The sequence below is a fragment of the Nannobrachium achirus genome (genome assembly GCF_963921795.1).
Source record: "Nannobrachium achirus genome assembly, chromosome: 3".
NCBI classification, from domain to species: Eukaryota; Metazoa; Chordata; class Actinopteri; order Myctophiformes; family Myctophidae; genus Nannobrachium; species Nannobrachium achirus.
In genome coordinates, this window is record NC_137812.1 from 20,198,489 (window position 1) to 20,219,505 (window position 21,017).

The window sequence follows — 21,017 nt, forward strand, 5'->3', positions numbered from 1 at the left end:
GTGTGGCTGGCTGCGCGTAAAGACAAACATTGAACATGGAATGTATGTAGACCTTAATAATGAATGCATAATAGTATAGTCCTAACAGTACAGTATCCCTATATGCCTGTGTGTGTGTGTGTGTGTGTGTGTGTGTGTGTGTGTGTGTGTGTGTGTGTGTGTGTGTGTGTGTGTGTGTGTGTGTGTGTGTGTGTGTGTGTGTGTGTGTGTGTGTGTGTGTGTGTGTGTGCGTATGTATGCGTGTGCCGTGTGCATGTGCGTTATTGATATTGGTATTTAACTATTATTTTGTAGTGCGTCATCCCCACCAATCATTGTGAATTATTTCATGCGGAAAAGCATGCACGAGGTGTGAATCATTTCAGACCGTTAACATGATGAGTAAACAGGCTCAGTGCAGGTATGGTCCTCTAGCCCTTACAGGGAGAGTGACCCTCAGGCCTCTACAACATAAACCAGGTCGCTGCTTACAGGCGATAAAAAACAAACCCAAACCCACACAACTCAGACCTCCAAGCCGCAAGATTTGTAGCTTAACCTGGCCCGCGCGCGGCACGTGATCCAGTGCAGTATCAAACCTTTTCTCAATTAAAGTGACAAATAGAGTAGACACTTATATATAAGTAATAATAATAATATTATATATATATATATATATATATATATATATATATATATATATATATATATATATATATATATATATATATATATATATATATAAAAATCCAAGTCCAGTATTCAAAATGTATATTTAAAATATATTTTTGAAAATGGCAGATCTACAAGCTCACAACACGTCCAATCGGAGCATGTTGTGAGCTTGTAGAGCTGCTATTCTATTGTATTGATTATATATATATATTTTTATATATGTTTTTGGTTAGACAACTGCTAGATAGTGGTGAATAAGTGGTCAATGTTATATTAATCAAAAACTAAGTAAGTAAGTAAGTAACTACATTTTTCTAATAATTTAAATTTAAATTGTATGGAGTAGAAGTAAAATTATTGAAATCTGGAGGCACTCCATTAAAGTAACAAAATGTACTTAATTAGCCGACATGTTACTATGTATTACTATTACTATGTAATATGTGGAAAGTAATTAAGCGTGTACGGTATGTACACTAAGTATAGGCCTACATGTACATACACATATTAGCTACTTGACAGAGAAAGCCATTTTCAGTCCTCAGTCCACACACCACCACATCACACCGCAGAGTCAACTGGCAGGCAGGAACAGTTGAGTTGGGGTCAGCCAGTTGTAAACAAAAGCTCCGCCGTAGCAATAATTCTAAACGGTACCCACAGCGGTGGACACAAGGAATGCCGTTGACAATGCGTTGTTAACTCACTGTGCGGCAGGCATGGTTTCTGTTATACTGCAAAACAATCATATAAAGTAACTCGTTGGTTCTCAAACTTTTATTTTACATTTTTATGTCAAGGCCTCGAGTCCCAACGTTATATAGGCCTATGTGTTTGGGGCTGGCAGGGGGACCCCATCTGAGAATATTTGTGCCAGTTGGACCCACGATTATTTGCGTTGTTAAAATGTTTCAAACGATATTCCACATTGTTCAGATTTGTTTCCAGATGCTTTGAAAATAGACGATCTAAGGTTACAAAGTGGTTAAACGGATTTAGCTAAGTAGGCTATATACTTTGATTTCTGATCTCTCTGATGAACGCATTGGGCTGTGGATCCCCAGCAGCAGATGGAATAACGCAACATAGGCCTATGGCGCAAAATCAACGCAATAAGATAACAAGGCAGCTTATACCACAAACAATACAAATCACTATAAGGTTACAAATTACAATACATCATAACTATTCATTATGGCCCGTAATGAATTGCATCTGCTATCTATCTATCTATCTATCTATCTATCTATCTATCTATCTATCTCCTATCTATCTATCTATCTATCTATCTATCTATCTATCTATCTATCTATCTATCTATCTATCTGTAACATTAGGTAATGTAATTTATCTTAAGCTGCAGCAGACAGCTGCATAATCTTTGGTGTATAAAAAGCTTTGCGGGCCAAACCCCATCATCCAGGCCCAGGCAGGCCACTGTGACCCTGGCGGTATAATTTCTTACGATCACAAACGGAGAGTTTAATATTAGTAGGAGGAGGTATCATATTATTTACCTTCGAGCTTTCATTTCTTTCTTTCTTTCTAGCGTCAAGGCGAGAACAGGCTCATCTCATTTTCACTGACGATCTTATAATGGCCGATAATTAAGGCGCGCGCACGTGCACGTGTGTGTGTGTGTGTGTGTGTGTGTGTGTGTGTGTGTGTGTGTGTGTGTGTGTGTGTGTGTGTGTGTGTGTGTGTGTGTGTGTGTGTGTTGCGTGCGTGCGTGCGTGCGCGCACCGTGCGTGCCAACAGGTCCTACTTAGCTGGCCCATTGACGTTAAGGACAAGTAAACATATATATCTCTCCATCCAGAGAGAGAGAGAGAGAGAGAGAGATCGAGAGAGAGAGAGAGAGAGAGAGAGAGAGAGAGAGAGAGAGAGAGGCCCCTGGCCATGGAGAGGCGGGGGCGGGGCTCTGCGCCCATGCAGTGCAGGACAGTGCATTTTAAGTACATTTACTCAAGTAGGGCACATTAAAAATAATAATAATAATAACTTAAGTAGATATTATATATATATATATATATATATATATATATATATATATATAAATAATTAATTAATAATAATTATTATTATTATTTTTTTGCGACCAAAATATAAATATATTAGTAATTAATTAAGGAAGGATAAATTATGCCCTATATTGGAAAATATCTTCTCTGGTCTGCTATTTTACCTTTCTTCTTCTTCTTCTTCTTCTTCTTCTTATAATGATATTCTAGGATATTATTAATATTTTTTGGACGAGTGTTCAACAGCTATTCATTTCCTATCTTTAAAAAAGTGTATATTCGTTAAATACTTCAATACTATTTTTACTTGAGTAAATAGGGAAATACTTTCCCCCCCTCCACTGCCATTGGCTGCCGGCGGCCTGTGACGGGGCCGGGGCTGTGCATGCGCTTGATCCCGCCCCGGTAGTAAAGAATGACGTTTTTTAAGAAATGTACTCTGGATCAAACGGTCGGAGCCAGCAGATGCCCCCCAAAAAGAAAACCAAGCGCCGACTGGTGTGCAGTCTTCTTCCCCGGGATTGGAGCCCTGTCTGCCCGCAGCGCCTCTCTCCAGCTGCCGGTCTATTCTGGAGGACGTTTGGTGGAACGGGGCTTTTACGGGGGCCGCTTTTACACCCCAGCTTGTCTCTTGCCGTCCCGGGGTGCGCTGTGTGTTTATATAATCGTCCATGCGTCCCCGAGGGGCTCCTTCTTGCAGCGTCCATGGATCGGAGGAGAAGAGATGGCTGTTGTTTTGATGGGGGGATTTATTTGGGGGGGTCGTTTGTTAGACGCTGCTGCATAGGCCTATAGACGCCAGATGCGGTCCGAAATAATGGAATGACCAACTTTTGTTTTCTGTGCAGTTACTTCCCTCCTTTTCCGCCGTTAGAATGATGATCAGAACGCCTGTAAGTAACTGTTATTTATTTGCAAGCCAGGCATTGAGAACTACTGCATAGTCACAACTGGTTCAACAAAGTCGCTTTCTATTTTGCTTTTCACCGGGAGAGTTGGAAGTTATTTATTTTTTAATTTTTAGTTGGAGTCTAGGAAGGAGGAGGAGGAGGAGGAGGAGGATTTCGGAGTCCATCGGGACGAATTATTCGTATTTCATTTCCATCGTATTGTTTTCCCCCCCACCCTCGGTCCAAAAACCGATGGAGAGATTCAACGCTAGTAGTTCATAACCGGAGAATCACCCCGCTGTGAAGCCCAGCATCCCGGGTGCGTGAGCGCTTGCTTGCTTGCGTGCGTGCGTGCGTGTGTGTGTGTGTGTGTGTGTGTGTGCGTGCGTGCGTGCGCGTGCGCGCGCCGTGCAACGGGTGCACCATGAGCCTGGTGTCGGGCTTCCCGCATCACCCGGTCATGCACCACCACGACGGCCACTACTCCTTCCACGCCGCGGCGGCCGCGGCCGCAGCAGCGGCGGCGGGCCGCTGCGGCCACCCCGACGACGGACCCGGCGGCGTCGGCGTCGGAGGCGGCGGCGGGGCGCCCTACTTCACGGGCTGGCTCATCAGCCACGCCGACGTCTCCCCGACGGAGTACGGCCTGGCGGCGGCCGGCTACAGCCCCGAGTACCACGGCGGCGGCGGCGGCGGCGGCTCCGGCAACGGGGCAGGAGGCATGGACCCCCACTCCCACCACCACCACTACGGCCCCGGCGGCGCGGGCGCCATGGGCGTCCCTCACGGCGGGCTGAGCGTCAACGGCAGCCCGATGCACCACCACCACCACCACACGCACCCCGGCCGCCCCGTCAAGCGGCGGCCCACGGCCAACCGCAAGGAGCGGCGCCGGACGCAGAGCATCAACTCGGCGTTCGCGGAGCTCAGGGAGTGTATACCCAACGTGCCGGCGGACACCAAGCTGTCCAAGATCAAGACGCTGCGGCTGGCCACCAGCTACATAGCGTACCTGATGGACATCCTCGACAAGGACGGCCAGCACGGCGACACCGAGGCCTTCAAGGCCGACTTCAAGAAGACCGAGGGCAGCAAGGAGGAGAGGCGGAAGAGAGAAGCGGTGAGAGGGGGAAATAAGATGGGCTTGTTTTTTTAAGCCTCGGTTGTATACTTGGTTGCGTGCCGGCCGGGGTCATGCTCAGTTTAAATAGCAGATCTACAAGCTCACAACGCTTCACATTCGTGACGCGTTGTGAGCTTGTAGATCTGCTATTTCTGCATGCATCATCACCAGCCCACAACAAAGTATGAAGCAGTCTTTATGGCATAGGAAAAGTTTATTTTTATTTTTTATAGCAGTAGCACATCACAACAACAAGGCGATGCAAAGTGTTTCACGGAAAATATTACGCATTTGAGACGTAAAAAACACACTAAAAATAGAGCAAAATACATTTAATATTTGTTTTAATTTAATATAATACAAATAATAATAAAAAACTATATTACGGTAAAATCCTTAGAATGTAATTGTGAAAGGATGCAAAGGAACTATTCTGAAAAATATATAAACATATATATTCTCTAAAAGGGTACAAATAAAACAAGGTATATAGGCCTGATTGATTTATTGATTGATTTTGAAGTGAAGTATTTATTAGAAGTTTGCATACATTTTCATGACAGTACAGTTCACTGGTACAAGGTCAACTAAAAGGACAAGGCTTATTTACATTGAGATCCTTTTTTGAACTATAGGCCTATATGATGTTTTTCAAATACTACTACAAATGTAACAAAAATTGACCCATGCTGTACATTTCTAGCCTTCAGAGTATACAAGTACAAATTAAAGGGACTTTTAAGGGAGTTTACAGTGCTGGGACAACACAGCTCTTTAAGTGAAAACATGCTCTATCGTCGCCAGATCAATTCCTAGCATTCTTGCCCAAATAGAGGTCAGGTCGGCAGACAGAGCCCACTTCACATGAGCCCCGCGCTGTCTAGCAGGCCTAGAGCTGCGTGTATATCTGTTGTATCTGTCATAATAATCTGCTGTTATCGGCGAGAGACGCCGTCGCAGCCCCACTATAGGCTGTTAGAAGCGTAGTAGCCATGTTTGCCCCGCATGCAGAAATACTTTTTTAGAGACAAAACCCTGTCCCTGAGAGAGGAATTATAGCGTGTTGGTGTTAGTGATATGGGCAGAAAAACATTAGTAAGCCTAAGCGACCTTATGATGAATAGAATTGAATACACAGGACCACAATGTTTGTGTTATCCTTTTATAGCACCAGGCCTAGATTTGGAAACTGCATGTTAATAAGGTAGGCCTATATCAATCTAAACGTTGATTGAATTAAAACGTTTAGGCTATAATAACACGATGATGTCGCTATAATGACGGAAGCAATAGAGGAGATGACAGGAGAATGTATTAATTTTGGATTTTTAATTACTTTTTTGTTTTTAACTTTTTTTTTGTACTTTTGTACAACGCATTGCGTAGGCTATATCATAATATATGGGACTGGTTTGTTAGCTATAAATGTAAATTACGAAATTATAAGAACTCCATTTATATCTGATCGACAAGAGGAGAAAATCTATCTCTAAAGACATTTGAGTGATGTAATATTTAAAATATATTTTTATATACCTTAAACTAAAATATGAATAATACAGTAGCCTAAAAGGCCGAGATGTTTACTGTGGAGGGATGGGGGGGGGGTCAAACAGTAGAAAGCAGAAGCCATTAACCATGGCAATATATCACGTCTATCATAAACACACGCGATAAAATACGAACGCACTACACACTCCGCACGCACTTTTGCGTGCCTCTCAACGGGGACGACTTATGCTATAATATGGCGATGTGTGAAGGGCCGTTCAATTGGGCATTTTGTAACTCTGTGAGAGTGCATGTACGAATGGAATGGAACCAAATGGACCTGTAATAGCAGGATTGTGTACGGCGCCTGTATGAGCTAGCATGCATGCTGGGCCTCATGTTGTCTGACCTTTAACTTGCTCATATTAAATAACCTCTCCTGTGCGTGCGAGCGAGCGTGCGTGCGTGCTTGTGTGTGATGCAAACTGCAAAGAGTGAAATGTAAACCATAGTCTATATTCACAACAATGTAGGACAACACTGTTTTTGTTTTGTGCATGGCCGGTTTCTGTGAATGGAAAACGCGGGCGCACGCACACGCACGCGCACGCACACACACACACACACACACACACACACACACACACACACACACACACACACACACACACACACACACACACACACTATGAAATACATATTCTAAATTATGATCTCTCAAAGTAATGATATAATCCAAAACCAAGCATTTTGACAGAACGACCTCTTAAACTGTGTGTGAAGAGAGAGAGAGAGAGAGAGAGAGAGAGAGAGAGAGAGAGAGAGAGAGAGAGAGAGAGAGAGAGAGAGAGAGAGAGAAACATAAATAACAGAACAATAACTTAGCAGACGTGCATTATCATAATGGCCGCAGTGGACCGTTGACTTTTATTGCCGTACAACCGCCGTAATGATATGTGTGATGTCAAAATAAAAGCTCCTTTCACGCTGTAATTGCCGCTGTTGCATTGCAACAAGCTATTACACCGTAAAGAGTCTTGTAATTTAGCCGTTTGTAACTCTTGAGAGTGTGCACAATGGAACCAAATGGACCATTTTGCATGCACTCTCAGAGGTAAATGAAAACCTGTGGGTTTTATTGTGTAGGGTTAAGAGAGACTACGAAGAGGTAGGCTGTAACAAAAGCCACACAAGCTAAAATGCACATTGGCATGTTGGTGGAATTCGTCACATAATTGCGTTATGTTGAACGAACAATAACATCAGACACACATTTGAGATGCCATATTGTAGACATTAAATCATCTCTGAAGTTTTAATTTTGGTTTATTTGCCCCTGTATATTTAGCGCGTGATCTGTGTTGGAATGTGGAGTTCTGTTATGTCCGCAACACCAAATGGCACGTCGAATACCTTGGGTCTAATGAGACAAACAATCTTAATAGGAATAAGCCTATAGAGCTTACAGTTATAGCCAGGCCCGATTGCGTAGCGTACAATTAACGGTGGACAACAACAAACACTTGCCATCCTTGGCATGTGACTGAGTGTACGCACTATGTAACATCATGTGAGGAGGACATGTTATTAATTATGGGTGCAGTTGTTGTGCTGCTAATTATGAGAAGACAAAACTATAAACGCCATGTTTCTTAGGCCTATTCATAAATCAGACGTTTACGTCATGGGCTGTAGCCTAGTAAGCTACCATAATATGTTGAGAGATAAATAGACATAGGCCTATGTCCACAAAGCAATATGAACATATGCAATGCTTAGGCTATAGCAGCTAATCATCATTAGCCTATTTATCATACGAGAAAAAAGAAGGGGAAAAAAATAAAGAAATAAAGAAACTTGATATGGGGTTGGCATGCAGATTTAGCCGAATGACAGGCTATATCACAATTATTGAGAAATAATAATACATGTATAATAGCGCTTTAGTCTAAATGGTCGAAAAGTAATCTTAAAAATAAGTCATTTTTATCGTTTTCAATGATGAATGAATCAAACAATTGGTTTGACCCAGTTGTTTTCAACGTGGGGTTCGATGCCTTCCAAGAGGACTTGAGGTCGTTCAATGGGGTCCCCAAGTGTATGTATGAGTGACTTCTAATATGGTGTAACTCGTGTGGATGTATTTCTTAAACGGACAGTATTATTATTTGCTATTATTATTTAAACCGAAGCAACTTTTCATACGTTGGGGTCTATACTCTATAGCATACATTACCCCCGTGAAATGTTCATTTGAGCTTTAACTCTGAGAGTCACAAATTGAACCAAATGGACCTCTGCGAGATTTGGTACAATTTGTACTGTTACACTCCAGACCCCTTTTTTAACAGCTTTAATGGACAGTCATAACTCATAATGCAATACTTTACCACACCATAGAAAGTAATATTCCGCTATAAACCTCTCTCTGTGTCTGTGTGCGGCGCGCTGGGATGAATGTGCATTTATACGGCTGGTATGTTAGTGTCACGTGAGTTCAAATTCAAAGAAAATAAAAATAAAAGTGCACATTGTCCAGAATACAGACTATAGCTTTGATCTCTCCGCGCAAACACTGAAAAATGTATGAAATATTTTAATCTATTCTATAAAACAATGTAGCCTAATAATATTACAATATGCCATAAATTAGTATCAAAATGTCATCAAGAATAATTCATATTCGTATTGTGCCATAATATAATATAATATAATGGTATTCGTATCATGTATCATACAATATTAATAGGACATCATGTCGTATTAGTATAATAGCCTATAACACAATATAGACCATCCCATAATTATAATGTAATGTCATCATAACATCATAATATAATTTAAGCCAACATTAGGCTATATTATGTTATATTGTCATATGCCGAACGTTTTCATACAAACGAAAATCACGTCAACAAATCGAAAGTCTAATAGAATACGTCAAGTTAAACATGGACATTCCATTCAAACATTACAGGTTCACAGTCCATTGAGTTAAAACCCAGCAAGGTGTCATTTGCCCTTTTTAAACTTTTGTTGAAATAATCTATAGCTAGAGCAGTGGTTTTCAACCAGTTGGTTACCAAATGGACCCTTATAGATCTTTAACTCTTGAGAGCGTGAAATGAAACCAAATGGACCCCAATGGGACAAAATATTATCCAACCCAATGATAACATATTCTAGCACTGTGCTAGAGAGCCAATTAAGGTCGGATGGGATAGCGCCACCATAGCCATAGGCTATAGCCTACAAACAGTGTTTAACCATATAGCCATACTAGTATAAACAATGTTGCATAGCCTAGTATTAACAGTGTTTAAGCAATGATATAGCCTACTAGTATAAACAGTGTTTAAGCAGTGATGCCTATACTATATAAGTGTTTAAGCAGTGATAGCATATCATATAGTGTTTAAGCAGTGAGCCTATACTAGACTAGTATAAACAGTGTTTAAGCAGTGATAGCCTAGTATACTAGTATAAACAGTGTTTAAGCAGTGATAGCCTAGACTAGTATAAACAGTGTTTAAGCAGTGATAGCCTAGACTAGTATAAACAGTGTTTAAGCAGTGATAGCCTATAGTATAAAGAGTGTTAGAGCAGTGATAGCCTAGTAGACTAGTATAAACAGTGTTTAAGCAGTGATAGCCATAGACTAGTATAAACAGTGTTTAAGCAGTGATAGCCTAGACTAGTATAAACAGTGTTTAAGCAGGGAGCCACTTGACTTGTTTCTCTCAATGGAATCACAGTGTCGAGGTCACAAAGGTCACGACCTGGAGCCTATAGCCAGAAATAGCTCATGTAGGCCTATGTATACTGTGTCGTACGGCGGTGTCCTGCGGTCGCGGCACTCCGAACGTATCATCAGATCTACTGACACCAATTGCCTGCAGATCTGACATTTCGGCCCTATATGACAGAGTGAGCAGCACATATCCCATATATAGCCTGCCCTACACACTATAGTGTCATTTAGCAGATCGCTCTTGCCATGGAGCGATTTGCGATTTTGCAATATAGGCAGAATAATCATGAACTCTTTCACCAATAGTCAGGCCTATAGTTTATCTTTACAATTAATTGGGTTATAAGAAAACTTCTGATGATGTGCATTTAATGGATGGCACCCCAACTCTGTATTTATTTGGTCTCTCTCCCGTGTGTCACCGACAGACACACACACACACACACACACACACACACACACACACACACACACACACACACACACACACACACACACACACACACACACACACACACACACACACACACACACACACACACACACACACACACACACACTCTACACAATTGACGGAGACGCTATGACAGTCTTTCTTTTTTGAAAGAAAGATGATTAATTAAGTAATTTGTTAATGGCCTAATCGAGGTGTGATCCAGTCTTGGCTAAACTAAAGGAGTATTTCACCCCCAAAATTACCTATTTTCTATTGATTACTCACGCGATGGAGACTTGGAGTTTAATTATTATTATTATTATATATATATTTTTTTTGTATTTGTCGCATACCTATAGACAAAAATGTGATTACAATAAATTAACCCCCATTGATTCCGGAATCAATGAGGGTAGCCTACATTTACTAAAATTATGTGTTTGTCTTTGGAAAGCAACAAATACCAAAAAATATTATTGAACTCAAGTCTCCATGCATGGCGTGAGTAATCAATAGAAAATATATATTATTGCGACCGTAGGTCGCAGTTACTTGCACACTATCCAAACCTCCACCGGCTGTCCCTCCGTCACTCCCTCCGTCACTCCCTCCGTCACTCCCTCTGTCACACGTCACACGTCACACTTTTGCCCTGCTCATATCTCTGCAACCGTTGCCCCGATCCATGCCAGATTTTGCACACACACTCCTTGCCTGCCAAACTACAACCTCCAAGGACCCCCGGAGTTTCGGGGACCCCCAGGTCCCTGGGGGACCCCCAGGTGTAAAAAATTACCAAATGTGCAAAAATGACCAAATGACCACCCCAACGGGGCTGCTCACGGGGCATTCCCGGGGACCACCCACTCCTGGTGCTCCAGAACGGATGCAAAAGTGGTGGCGCCCCCAGTGGAGGACCCCCTGCCACTGCAGCTCACATAAAATGCCGTAACTCGGGCTAGGAGCGACCGGGAGAGCCGGGGCCGGTACCTATTCGTCCGCCTTGGCGGCGAGGAGACCCCACCCCTCATTTCTCACATGGCCCTCTAGCGCCACCATGAGGCCGATTCAGATTTTGCCCTAAAATCACAAAAATCACTACACAGTATGTCTACACTCATGTCAACAACATGGATCAGGAAGATTTTGGAAAAACACATTTTTGCTCTATTTATGGAGATAAGCGACCAACGGTCGCTTATCTCCCGATTAGGGAGTCTTACTGGTAATATATACTATATTCTGCTATTAAACGGTGTATGAGGTTGCATCATTTCATTTTTCAATTTGTAATTTTACAAATGTAAACCAATGTTAAAGCCTATGAGGGCTCGTCGAATTTAGAAACGGCATGGACATTCTGGACTTTCATCACAATTAATAACAATAATTCCTGGCGGTTCTCAAAGTGGGGTCCAGGGACCCTCGTGGGTTCCTTGTGGCCGCGGGGTCTCCAAATGGTCCTACGCAGGTCTTGTCACTCGGACCCATGAGTGTCCATTTGCACTCACTCAGAGTTATATGGGGGTCATTGAGATTAAAATGTAAGGCTATAGAACCCTTAATTAACAACTCAGTGGCGTCAGTTCAGAAAAGGCTAAGGTATGGCAACATGACTGGTGTCTTCCAGTCATGTTGCCATACCTTAGCAACATTTCTTTTTAAGAATTAGATTTTAAGAAGTACAGCTGACCTGCGGAACCTGGGAATATACCATTTTGTCACGATGGGGAGAATAAAAGTGTGGAGAATATACCATTTTGTTAAATTTTGCATTTGTAGTTATTTTACTGTAATTTAACAACATAATAACCAGCAAAGATTTAAAAAAAAAGAGAGACATTCATGGATTTATATTTAAAAGTGACTTTTATTTTCCCCCCTGGACCCAGGGTATGGCAGCTGCATACCCCATGCCGTACCCAATTGACGCCACGGAGAGAACCACGGAGAGAGAGAGAGAGCGGACCAAGAGAGAGAGAGAGAGAGAGAGAGAGAGAGAGAGAGAGAGAGAGAGAGAGAGAGAGAGAGAGAGAGAGAGAGCGGACCAAGTACAGAGCCGACTCCACACGGTCAACTATATTATAGTTGACTTAGTAAACTATACCTATAGGCCTATAGTGTTTACTAAAGTAGCCCTAGCCTATATAATGTTGCAGACTGCAAACCCTGCATGCTTAGCAGTGGTTAAACACACTGTAGAGGAGGGCCGTACCGCTGGCATATGGAGCTGTTTAGTCTAGAAATGGATGGATCACTCACTAATATTATTATATCTAAGCAAACATCACGTGAAGAGCGTTATATATATATATATATATATATATATATATATATATATATATATATATATATATATATATATATATATATATATATATATATATAATATGCAATTATTATTAAATAAACCAAACAATACTGCAAACCAATAACGAATACATTTTACCGCATGTGGAGCAGATATGGGCTATTAATAGGCCTACGCCTACGCTTTTCGTTTTATCTTTTATAGCACGCATATATACTTTACGTTATTGGCGTATATAGCCTATATATGTATTTTATATCTATCCGCACACACGCACTCTACATTCCGAGTGCGTGTGTGCGTGCGCGTACGCAGAACCTACTTTGTCATTTATCATATACTACACAGCTTAATTCACACCAAAGCATCAAATCAATCGACATCTTGTAGATCTGGTATAGGCTATTACTTTTTGCTATATGCTTTTTTTATTTTAATTTGTTATGAGAAAAAAGCAATCTACAAGCACACATTGTGAGCTTTGTAGTAGATGGCTGTTAGTAGATCGGCTATTTTCACTACTTCTTAAGCATTTGTCTTCTAGGCTAATATGGAATTTCTTCGACCTTTCTTTGATTTCTTTATGAGAAATTACTGTAAAATCATTGAATTTTGTTTTTAATTCATGAAAAACATTAGGAATGTGTGTGTGTGTGTGTGTGTGTGTGTGTGTGTGTGTGTGTGTGTGTGTGTGTGTGTGTGTGTGTGTGTGTGTGTGTGTGTGTGTGTGTGTGTGTGTGTGTGTGTAAGCAGTGTGTGTTTTCTGTGTTATTGAGAGGGACATGGTGGTATAGAAATACAATCTTCCCTGTTAGACTATTAGTCTGGTTAATAACAGTGGTGTAGAGTAACTATACGTAGATTTACTTAAGTACTGTACTCAAGTTCAATTTAAGGTATTTGAACTTTACTTGAGTACTTCCATTTTCCATATACTTTTACTCCACTACATCTCGGATCCAAATCTTGCACTTTAACTCCACTGTTTGAAAACGTGAGTTACTACAAGTTACTTTGCAGATAAATTATACATTTATAAAGCATGCATACACCATTTTAGACTGTACCTAGGCCATTTGAATATAGATAGGTCATAGGCCTATATAACAAGCTCACAACGCGTCGCATCGCGACGCTATTTTCAAACATATTATGTTATGTTATGTGTAGGTCTACTATTACTTTTGGTATACTTTAAGTACATTTTGATGCCAATACTTTCATACTTTTACTCTAGTAGCCTACATTTTGAAATCCGGACTTATACTTGTAACAGAGTATTCGGTAATGCACTATACTTTTACTTAAGTAAAACATGTGTAGCCTTCTTTCCACCGCTGGTTAATAAGGGCTTTAAGTCCCGGCCTCTCCTGACCTGGTCATTATAGACCATTACGCTAAGCTGCGGCGGGTCGCCAGACAAATTATCTCCGAAGAGGATACAACATACATGGAACCAAATGGACCCGCCGCCGCCGGGGCGTGGATCTATTCTGCATCTAGCATTTGGCATGAAGACCCAAGAGTTCAACATTTTAACTCTAATCTTTGCTTCTGGGAGATGGTGGTCGGCGGCCAAATATCATTTTGGGGGTCTTTGATATGACATGAAGTTTGAGAACCACTGACATGGCCGATTCTACGAATGTCTTCTAAATCCTTTTTTCTGAAAAATGTATGTTTTTCATGTCAAGGTCAAGGACCCCCAAAATTATATGTATTTGGCCGTGGACCCCTATCTAAAAATATTGTGTCCCATGCAGGGACCCCAAGCAAAGATTTGAGTTAAAACATTTCTCTCTGAATTTGGGTCTTGCCAGATGCTATAGGCCTATAGATGCATAATAGATACATATGCGCCGCCGGGGTGTTGAAAATATAATTTGGTTGCTTGGAGCGGAGAGCGCTGGTTTCCATTTATTGATTCATTCAGGACTTTATCAGAACTATAAGGATGCATAGAAAAAGGTATGACAGTAGGCCTATAGTTCAACTGGTTCAAAACATTCATTCATTCATTTTCATTCATTCATTCATTCATTCATTCATTCATTCATTCGTTCATTTATTAGCTCAAGACCCCAAAGCGAGTAATAATGCCCGGGGAATCCCAAACTATAGTGAAAATAGTAGAACTAAAAGTTGGCAAACCAAATGAGAAAAAACTTTGTTTTCGAATTATTTTTATTTTATTCTTGAAATTATTTCGTGAAAGTGTGTGATCTTTTTTGTTGTTGTCGGTGGATATCTTTAGAACATTTAATAATAATTAATTAACATTTAGGAAAACCGTGTCTGCTTTTTAGACTGGTCGTGTCATCGTGGAGTGTATATAAATTACAAGCTAATAACGGGTTTTCCACAATTGACGTCCGCAAAATGACACAATAATTTATCTGACAAATCCTCGTTTTTTTCCACTCCGCAATGTGGGTCGGAATGCAAGACTGTTTGTTTAATTTATTATAGGCTACTAATATACAAGACCGGTTGTTCATTATTATAAGGTTGAAGATCGCTATTAGTCCTATTTGTCGGCCAGCGACAGCGAGTATAAATTAAGCTTATCGCCCCCGCTATACAGCCAAAGCAAAACACTCGTGTTTTATTGGAGTCATCAGCTAGAACTGACGTGACATATAGACTTTAACGAGTTGTCTTATGCATGGAATTAACGATGTTCTGTCGTGTGTGTGTGTGTGTGTGTGTGTGTGTGTGTGTGTGTGTGTGTGTGTGTGTGTGTGTGTGTGTGTGTGTGTGTGTGTGTGTGTGTGTGTGTGTGTGTGTGTGTGTGTGTGTCAGCTGTCATTCTGTCGGTGACATACGGGAGAGAGACCGACAAATATATCCATTAAAATCCATTAAAGTTCAGAAGTGTAATTGTGTTCAGTCGTGGGAAGTTTTCTTATAGCCAGTTGGTGATTATTCTGCTTATTGCAATATCGCAATCGCAAGTCGCACCATGAGCGATGTGCTAAATGCCTTCATTGTAAGTGTAGGGTTTGGGATATTTGCTGCATGGTGAGTTGGTTCAGTGCTTTTTGGCTTGCAGTAGGCTACTCTAAAATGAGACACTGTATAATTATATCCAGTGGTGCTTTGGGATTTTTTTTCCCGGGCGGACGGTCATTTATTGACGTCACGTGCACGCGCGTGCACGCGCCTCTAGAGGCTATTTAGATAGAAAGGATGTCAGCAGATCTAATGGTGGGAAAACAATAGTTTTCTAGTCTTAATTACATTTGCATTGTTACTTAAGATTTTATGTTCTACTTTCTTTAAATTCATTTAGAAAATACAGCGCTGCAGTAGGATAGAGAAACAAAGTTTGCCTTGAACGAATCTCAAACACTAAATACCACAGTAATGGATGAGGACACACACACATCGACACATGCACATGCAGTCACAGCTGGAAACCTAAGTAGGCTATATATCCATATGAATAGAGGCTTGAGCTCACACATTCACCACTAGAAACCTGTTATGCATAGTAGTAGCCACTGATTAAAGTATTGCTTGTAGTTATCCGCGATAACTTATCGCGGATTCTTGGGGTGGGGGGTTGTCGCGGCTCTCGTGGGGGGGTATGCACGCGTTTACACGGTCGTGCACAGTTCGGTGCCGTCCGTGCGCGTGCATGTGGGGAAATATTTCCGGCCACACGGCGTCCGGTCGCGTCCGGCCCCCAAAGCACTACTGATTATATCTAATTTGTTTGTGTACAGGTAAATAACGGTATTTGACCAACAAACACAGAGAAATTAACATATTTAAATAAAAACACAGGGATTGTAGAAACAAACATAAATAAAACACTGGTATTGTGGGCCCATTTGTTAGGCAGACATATTGCCGGATGTTGGCTATATTGTTTACAGGTTAATAGGAATTTGATCAACAGTTAAATGATCACCGGTATGTCTTCATGTGCTATAGACATGTGTGGCCAGTGTGGGCCCATATCACAGATGTCTCTGAAGTTATTCACAGATTAAAAACTGAACCTATATGCAGTTTGATAGGCATGCAACTGAACGATTATACAAAAGACAGTTTCGTTCAGCAAAAACAAAGAACAGTTCTAATATAATTCACCCATACACTTATGGTTTGTTGTAGGCCTATATATTAATTCGTGTGTAAAGTTAATCTATCACAGGTTAGTTAGTTATAGCCTATGCGTAGGTACGTATAACTTATAGGCCTACGTCACATCGCAACGTGTTAATAGTTTGTCCTTTTTTTTGCGCATGACAAAATCCTACTGTGTAGCTTAAAGGAGTAGTTCACCCCCAAAATTACCTTTTTTTCTATTGATTATTCATGCCATGGAGACTTGAGTTCAATAATATTGTTTTGTAGGCCTATTTGTCGCATTCCTTAGACAAAAAAATGATTATAGTAAATGTAACCACATTGATTCCGGATGGAGACCCAAATGGATTCGGGTCCTCATCCGGAATCAATGAGGGTGCATTTACTGTTATCAAATTATTGTCTTAGGAATTCAACAAAAAAACTAAAAATATGATTGAACTCAAGTCTCCATGGCACGAGTAATCAATAGAATAAAAAGTCGTTTTGGGGTTGAACTACTCCTTTAAAACGTTGTTATTATTATTATTATTTTATTGATTGAATAATTTATTAGGTTGCATAGGAAAACGTACAGTTTCATGACAGTATAAAATCACTAGTGCAAGGTCAACTAAAACTAAAAGGAGATCCTGTAAGCTTTTCAGCTTATTTAGGAACCACTTTATGTATCTCATATAACATTGTAAGACAGACGGTACTTTGCATATAGGGAATTGTCAGTAACAAAAGGGGAGAAAATAAAAAGCATTAATAAACAATAAAACAGCAAGGGAAAAAGAAACAATATAAAAGTGAAATAATGGATGTTTACAAAGGAAAAGGGGAGGTGGCATTACAATGTAATGATTGGATTAATAACTAATATTAGGCTACACTGTTTTGGCAATTGTAGCCTAATTAAAAAAGTAAAAAAAAAACGTGATGGCAAAAAAAGTGATGGCATCAAAATACACTTAAAGTACCAAAAGTAAATATAGCATATTGTGAATAGCCAAAGTTTAAATAAGGCTGACGTGGTTGATGTACCGGTATATGTTTTGTAATAATAATCAAAATTGTAACATAACTATAAATATATATATATATATATATATATATATATATATATATATATATAGTTGTTATCGAGCGGAAGTTTCAAATTTGTATGTTCTTTCGTAAAGCAAAGCCCTGCTTCATCATACAAGGCGGTCGCACAAAAGTAGTGAAAACAGCAGATCTACAAGCTGTAGATCGGCTGTTTTCAGTTTAAATCATTTTAAAAATGATACATGCAAAACAAACGGTTTTGGACATACAGGGTTTTCACCCGACAACAACGATATAGGCCTATATATGGGGGGATATGGGGATTTATTTTATTCGAGTCGTGACCCATACAAAATGGTCCGTGTGACCCACAGATGCATGGGTCCATGCAGGGCCGGCCCACTGTTTTTGGGGAGCTTCATGTGTGTCCATAAGGTCCATGACAATAACCAGTGTCTCTGTGTGGGCATGCAGGTGGAGGCGCAGAAGACCACGGCTCCGGTGGGGGACAAGAAGACCAAGGGACGGACAGGCTGGCCGCAGCACGTCTGGGCCCTGGAGCTCAAACAATGACACCTGCACCACTGGCCCACAGACATTGGAGCGTGCCTCTGTGTGCGCGCGTGTGTGAGTGTGTGTGTGTGTGTGTGAGTGAGTGTGTGTGTGTGTGTGTGAGCTTGTGTGAGTGTGTGTTTGTCACAACACAAACACGCGCGGACTGTTCCGTTACCGCGACAACAGGCCTGCTGTCTGTCCCTCCCACTGACTGGACTGTCAATCACACTTACACATGAAGAAGACGTTTAGACGGATACACCACAATAACAACACACGCACACAACACACACACACACACACACACACACACACACACACACACACACACACACACACACACACACACACACACACACACACACACACACACACACACACACACACACAGTGAAGGCCTGTGGCGGTCACGGCACAGGGACAACATGGCACACATGTGCAGGCAGCAGCAGCAAAGCTTTTATTTAAAGGAATTATAATTTATGTGCAATGTCGCCTCCTCCTCCTCCTCCGTGCGTGCTGACGGAGCCTGCGTGTGCGTGTGCACGTGCGCACTGTGCTCGAGGGCCGAAGGGGACACGGCACGGACACGGGGGACAGACACACTGCCATTGTCCCCATGAAGGGAGGACAACGTGGTAAGGGACTATTGTTGATGTCATAGACGGTTAGACCTAATTATTATTATTATTATTATTGTTGTTGTCGTAGTTGATGGTTGTTGAAGAATTATTATGTTTCTAAAGACTATTTGATGTACTGTATGTGACGTCATCCTATCTTTATATCCATCGTTGTGTCTGTTTGTTTTGGACAGTAAAAAAAAAGGCAACACGCCCGATTTGTGCCGAAAAAATATAGCCGATCCACAAGCACACAAGCCATCGTAGGATGCCAACGCCTTGCGAGCTTGTAGATCTGCTATTTGGGACTGAAGTGGTTAATGTGTTTTGTAATAATAATCACAAAGTAGCCTAAATATAGGAACTAAAGTTCTCAATTGTAGTGGAGTAAAAAGTATAAGCATTGCCTCTGAGATGTAAGCTAGTGGAGTAGAAAATACTAAAAATTGGAAATACTCCAGTAAAGTAAGTTCACCCCAAATTGACTTTTTTTCTATTGATTACTCACGCCATGGAGACCCGAGTTCAATAATGTTTTGTTTTTTTGTCGCATTCCAAAGACAATAATTTGATTACAATGAAATTACCCCCATTGCTTCCGGATGGGGTCCCCATCCGGAATCAATGGGGGTGAATTTACAATAAATACAGTACATGTTTTGTCTTAATACAAAAAAAATATTATAGAATTCAAGTCTCTATGGCGTCAGTAATCAATAGAAAAAAAGTCAATTTGGGGGTGAAATATACTCCTTTAAAGCCATACTGTGTAAGATGCCCAACTAGTGGTCATTAGCCCTATAGCAAACCGCGGTCGCGTCCGCGTCTTTCGGACGTTTTTCGTACCTTCAGACCCCCGCGTCTGCCTCCACCTCGCTGAGATCTATCTTTTAATGGGTCCCTTGTTCCTGTGCGTTCAGTAATTCCAGAGATACGGACTCCTTCACCCTGCCTGGTAGGCGAAATTACCTAGAGAAGGGATGGTACAAACGGGCGACAACAAATATGGCTGCCATAGCGACCCCACTTCAAGATGCGCTGTGATTGGCCGGCAGTTGTATAACCCTCGCTGTGATTGGCCGGTAGTGTGATGACGCAATTTTGGCGCGAGATCCGGTCCACGGCAAGGATCTCAGTTTACATACAGAGAAGGCTTTACAGGCTGAAATTCACGGCGCGGATCTTCTAAAACTTTTGTGATTTAATAGTTAGGAGAATTTTAAGATTTGTTTTATAAAAAAAGTTACATAGTACAACTTTAAGTACAGTAGTTGAGTGAATTAGACTTAGTTACTTTAGTGGTTCTCAACCTCAGGCAGATCTACATGCTCACAACGCCTCACCTTTCGAGGCGCTGTGAGCATGTAGATCGGCTATTTTCACAATTTCTGCTTCTAATATTTGACAATTTGGCCAATGTTTAATTTGTCATTTTAGTAAAAAGTCCTTAAATTGTCACTTTAGGAATGTGCTTATACCCTCTACACTTAAACGTTATGTTGGTTTGTTTACCGTTTACAATGTTTCACATTAAGTGGGGACCCCCCAAAATAATTTGGGGACCCCCCCTGGGGTCCTGACTCACAGGTTGAGAACCACTGCTTTACACCACTGCAGATCTACAAGCCCACGGTGGCTTATTTTCGACCCCGTCGTCATACGACGGAGCATGAATCGGGCAGTGATTGTTGTGGTGATTGTGTTGTCATGGATACCGCGTACAGTATTTTTTTGGGGTGGTTTGTTGATGTTTTGTAAAAAGAAAGAAAGAAAAGAAAAAAAAGAAGAAAAAAAAGATTCCGGCTACAATTCACTGATGTGACGTCATGTCAGTGATAGGAATGATTAATATAATAATAATTGATAAATAAATATTGATATTTGTCATAAAAGGAAAAAAGGAAAGTTAATTGTCGTTGATTTCAATAAAACCACTGTCTTGTTTTACCATAAATTGTTGTATATTATATTATACACCTACTGATTGACAAGTAGTAGCCTACTGCAGGGGTCTTCAACAGGGGGTCCGGGG

The 21,017-nt window shown here is 41.1% G+C and overlaps 1 protein-coding gene across 1 annotated transcript; it reads left to right on the forward strand.

The window, feature by feature from the left end:
* The first annotated feature begins 3,977 nt into the window (after window positions 1-3,977).
* hand2 (heart and neural crest derivatives expressed 2) lies at window positions 3,978-18,614 on the forward strand. The gene is made up of 2 exons (XM_080721080.1): window positions 3,978-4,685; window positions 18,282-18,614. The coding sequence occupies exons 1-2, from the start codon at window positions 3,990-3,992 to the stop codon at window positions 18,378-18,380; spliced, it is 795 nt and encodes a 264-aa protein (XP_080577206.1). The 5' UTR covers window positions 3,978-3,989; the 3' UTR covers window positions 18,381-18,614.
* The last annotated feature ends 2,403 nt before the right edge of the window (window positions 18,615-21,017 follow it).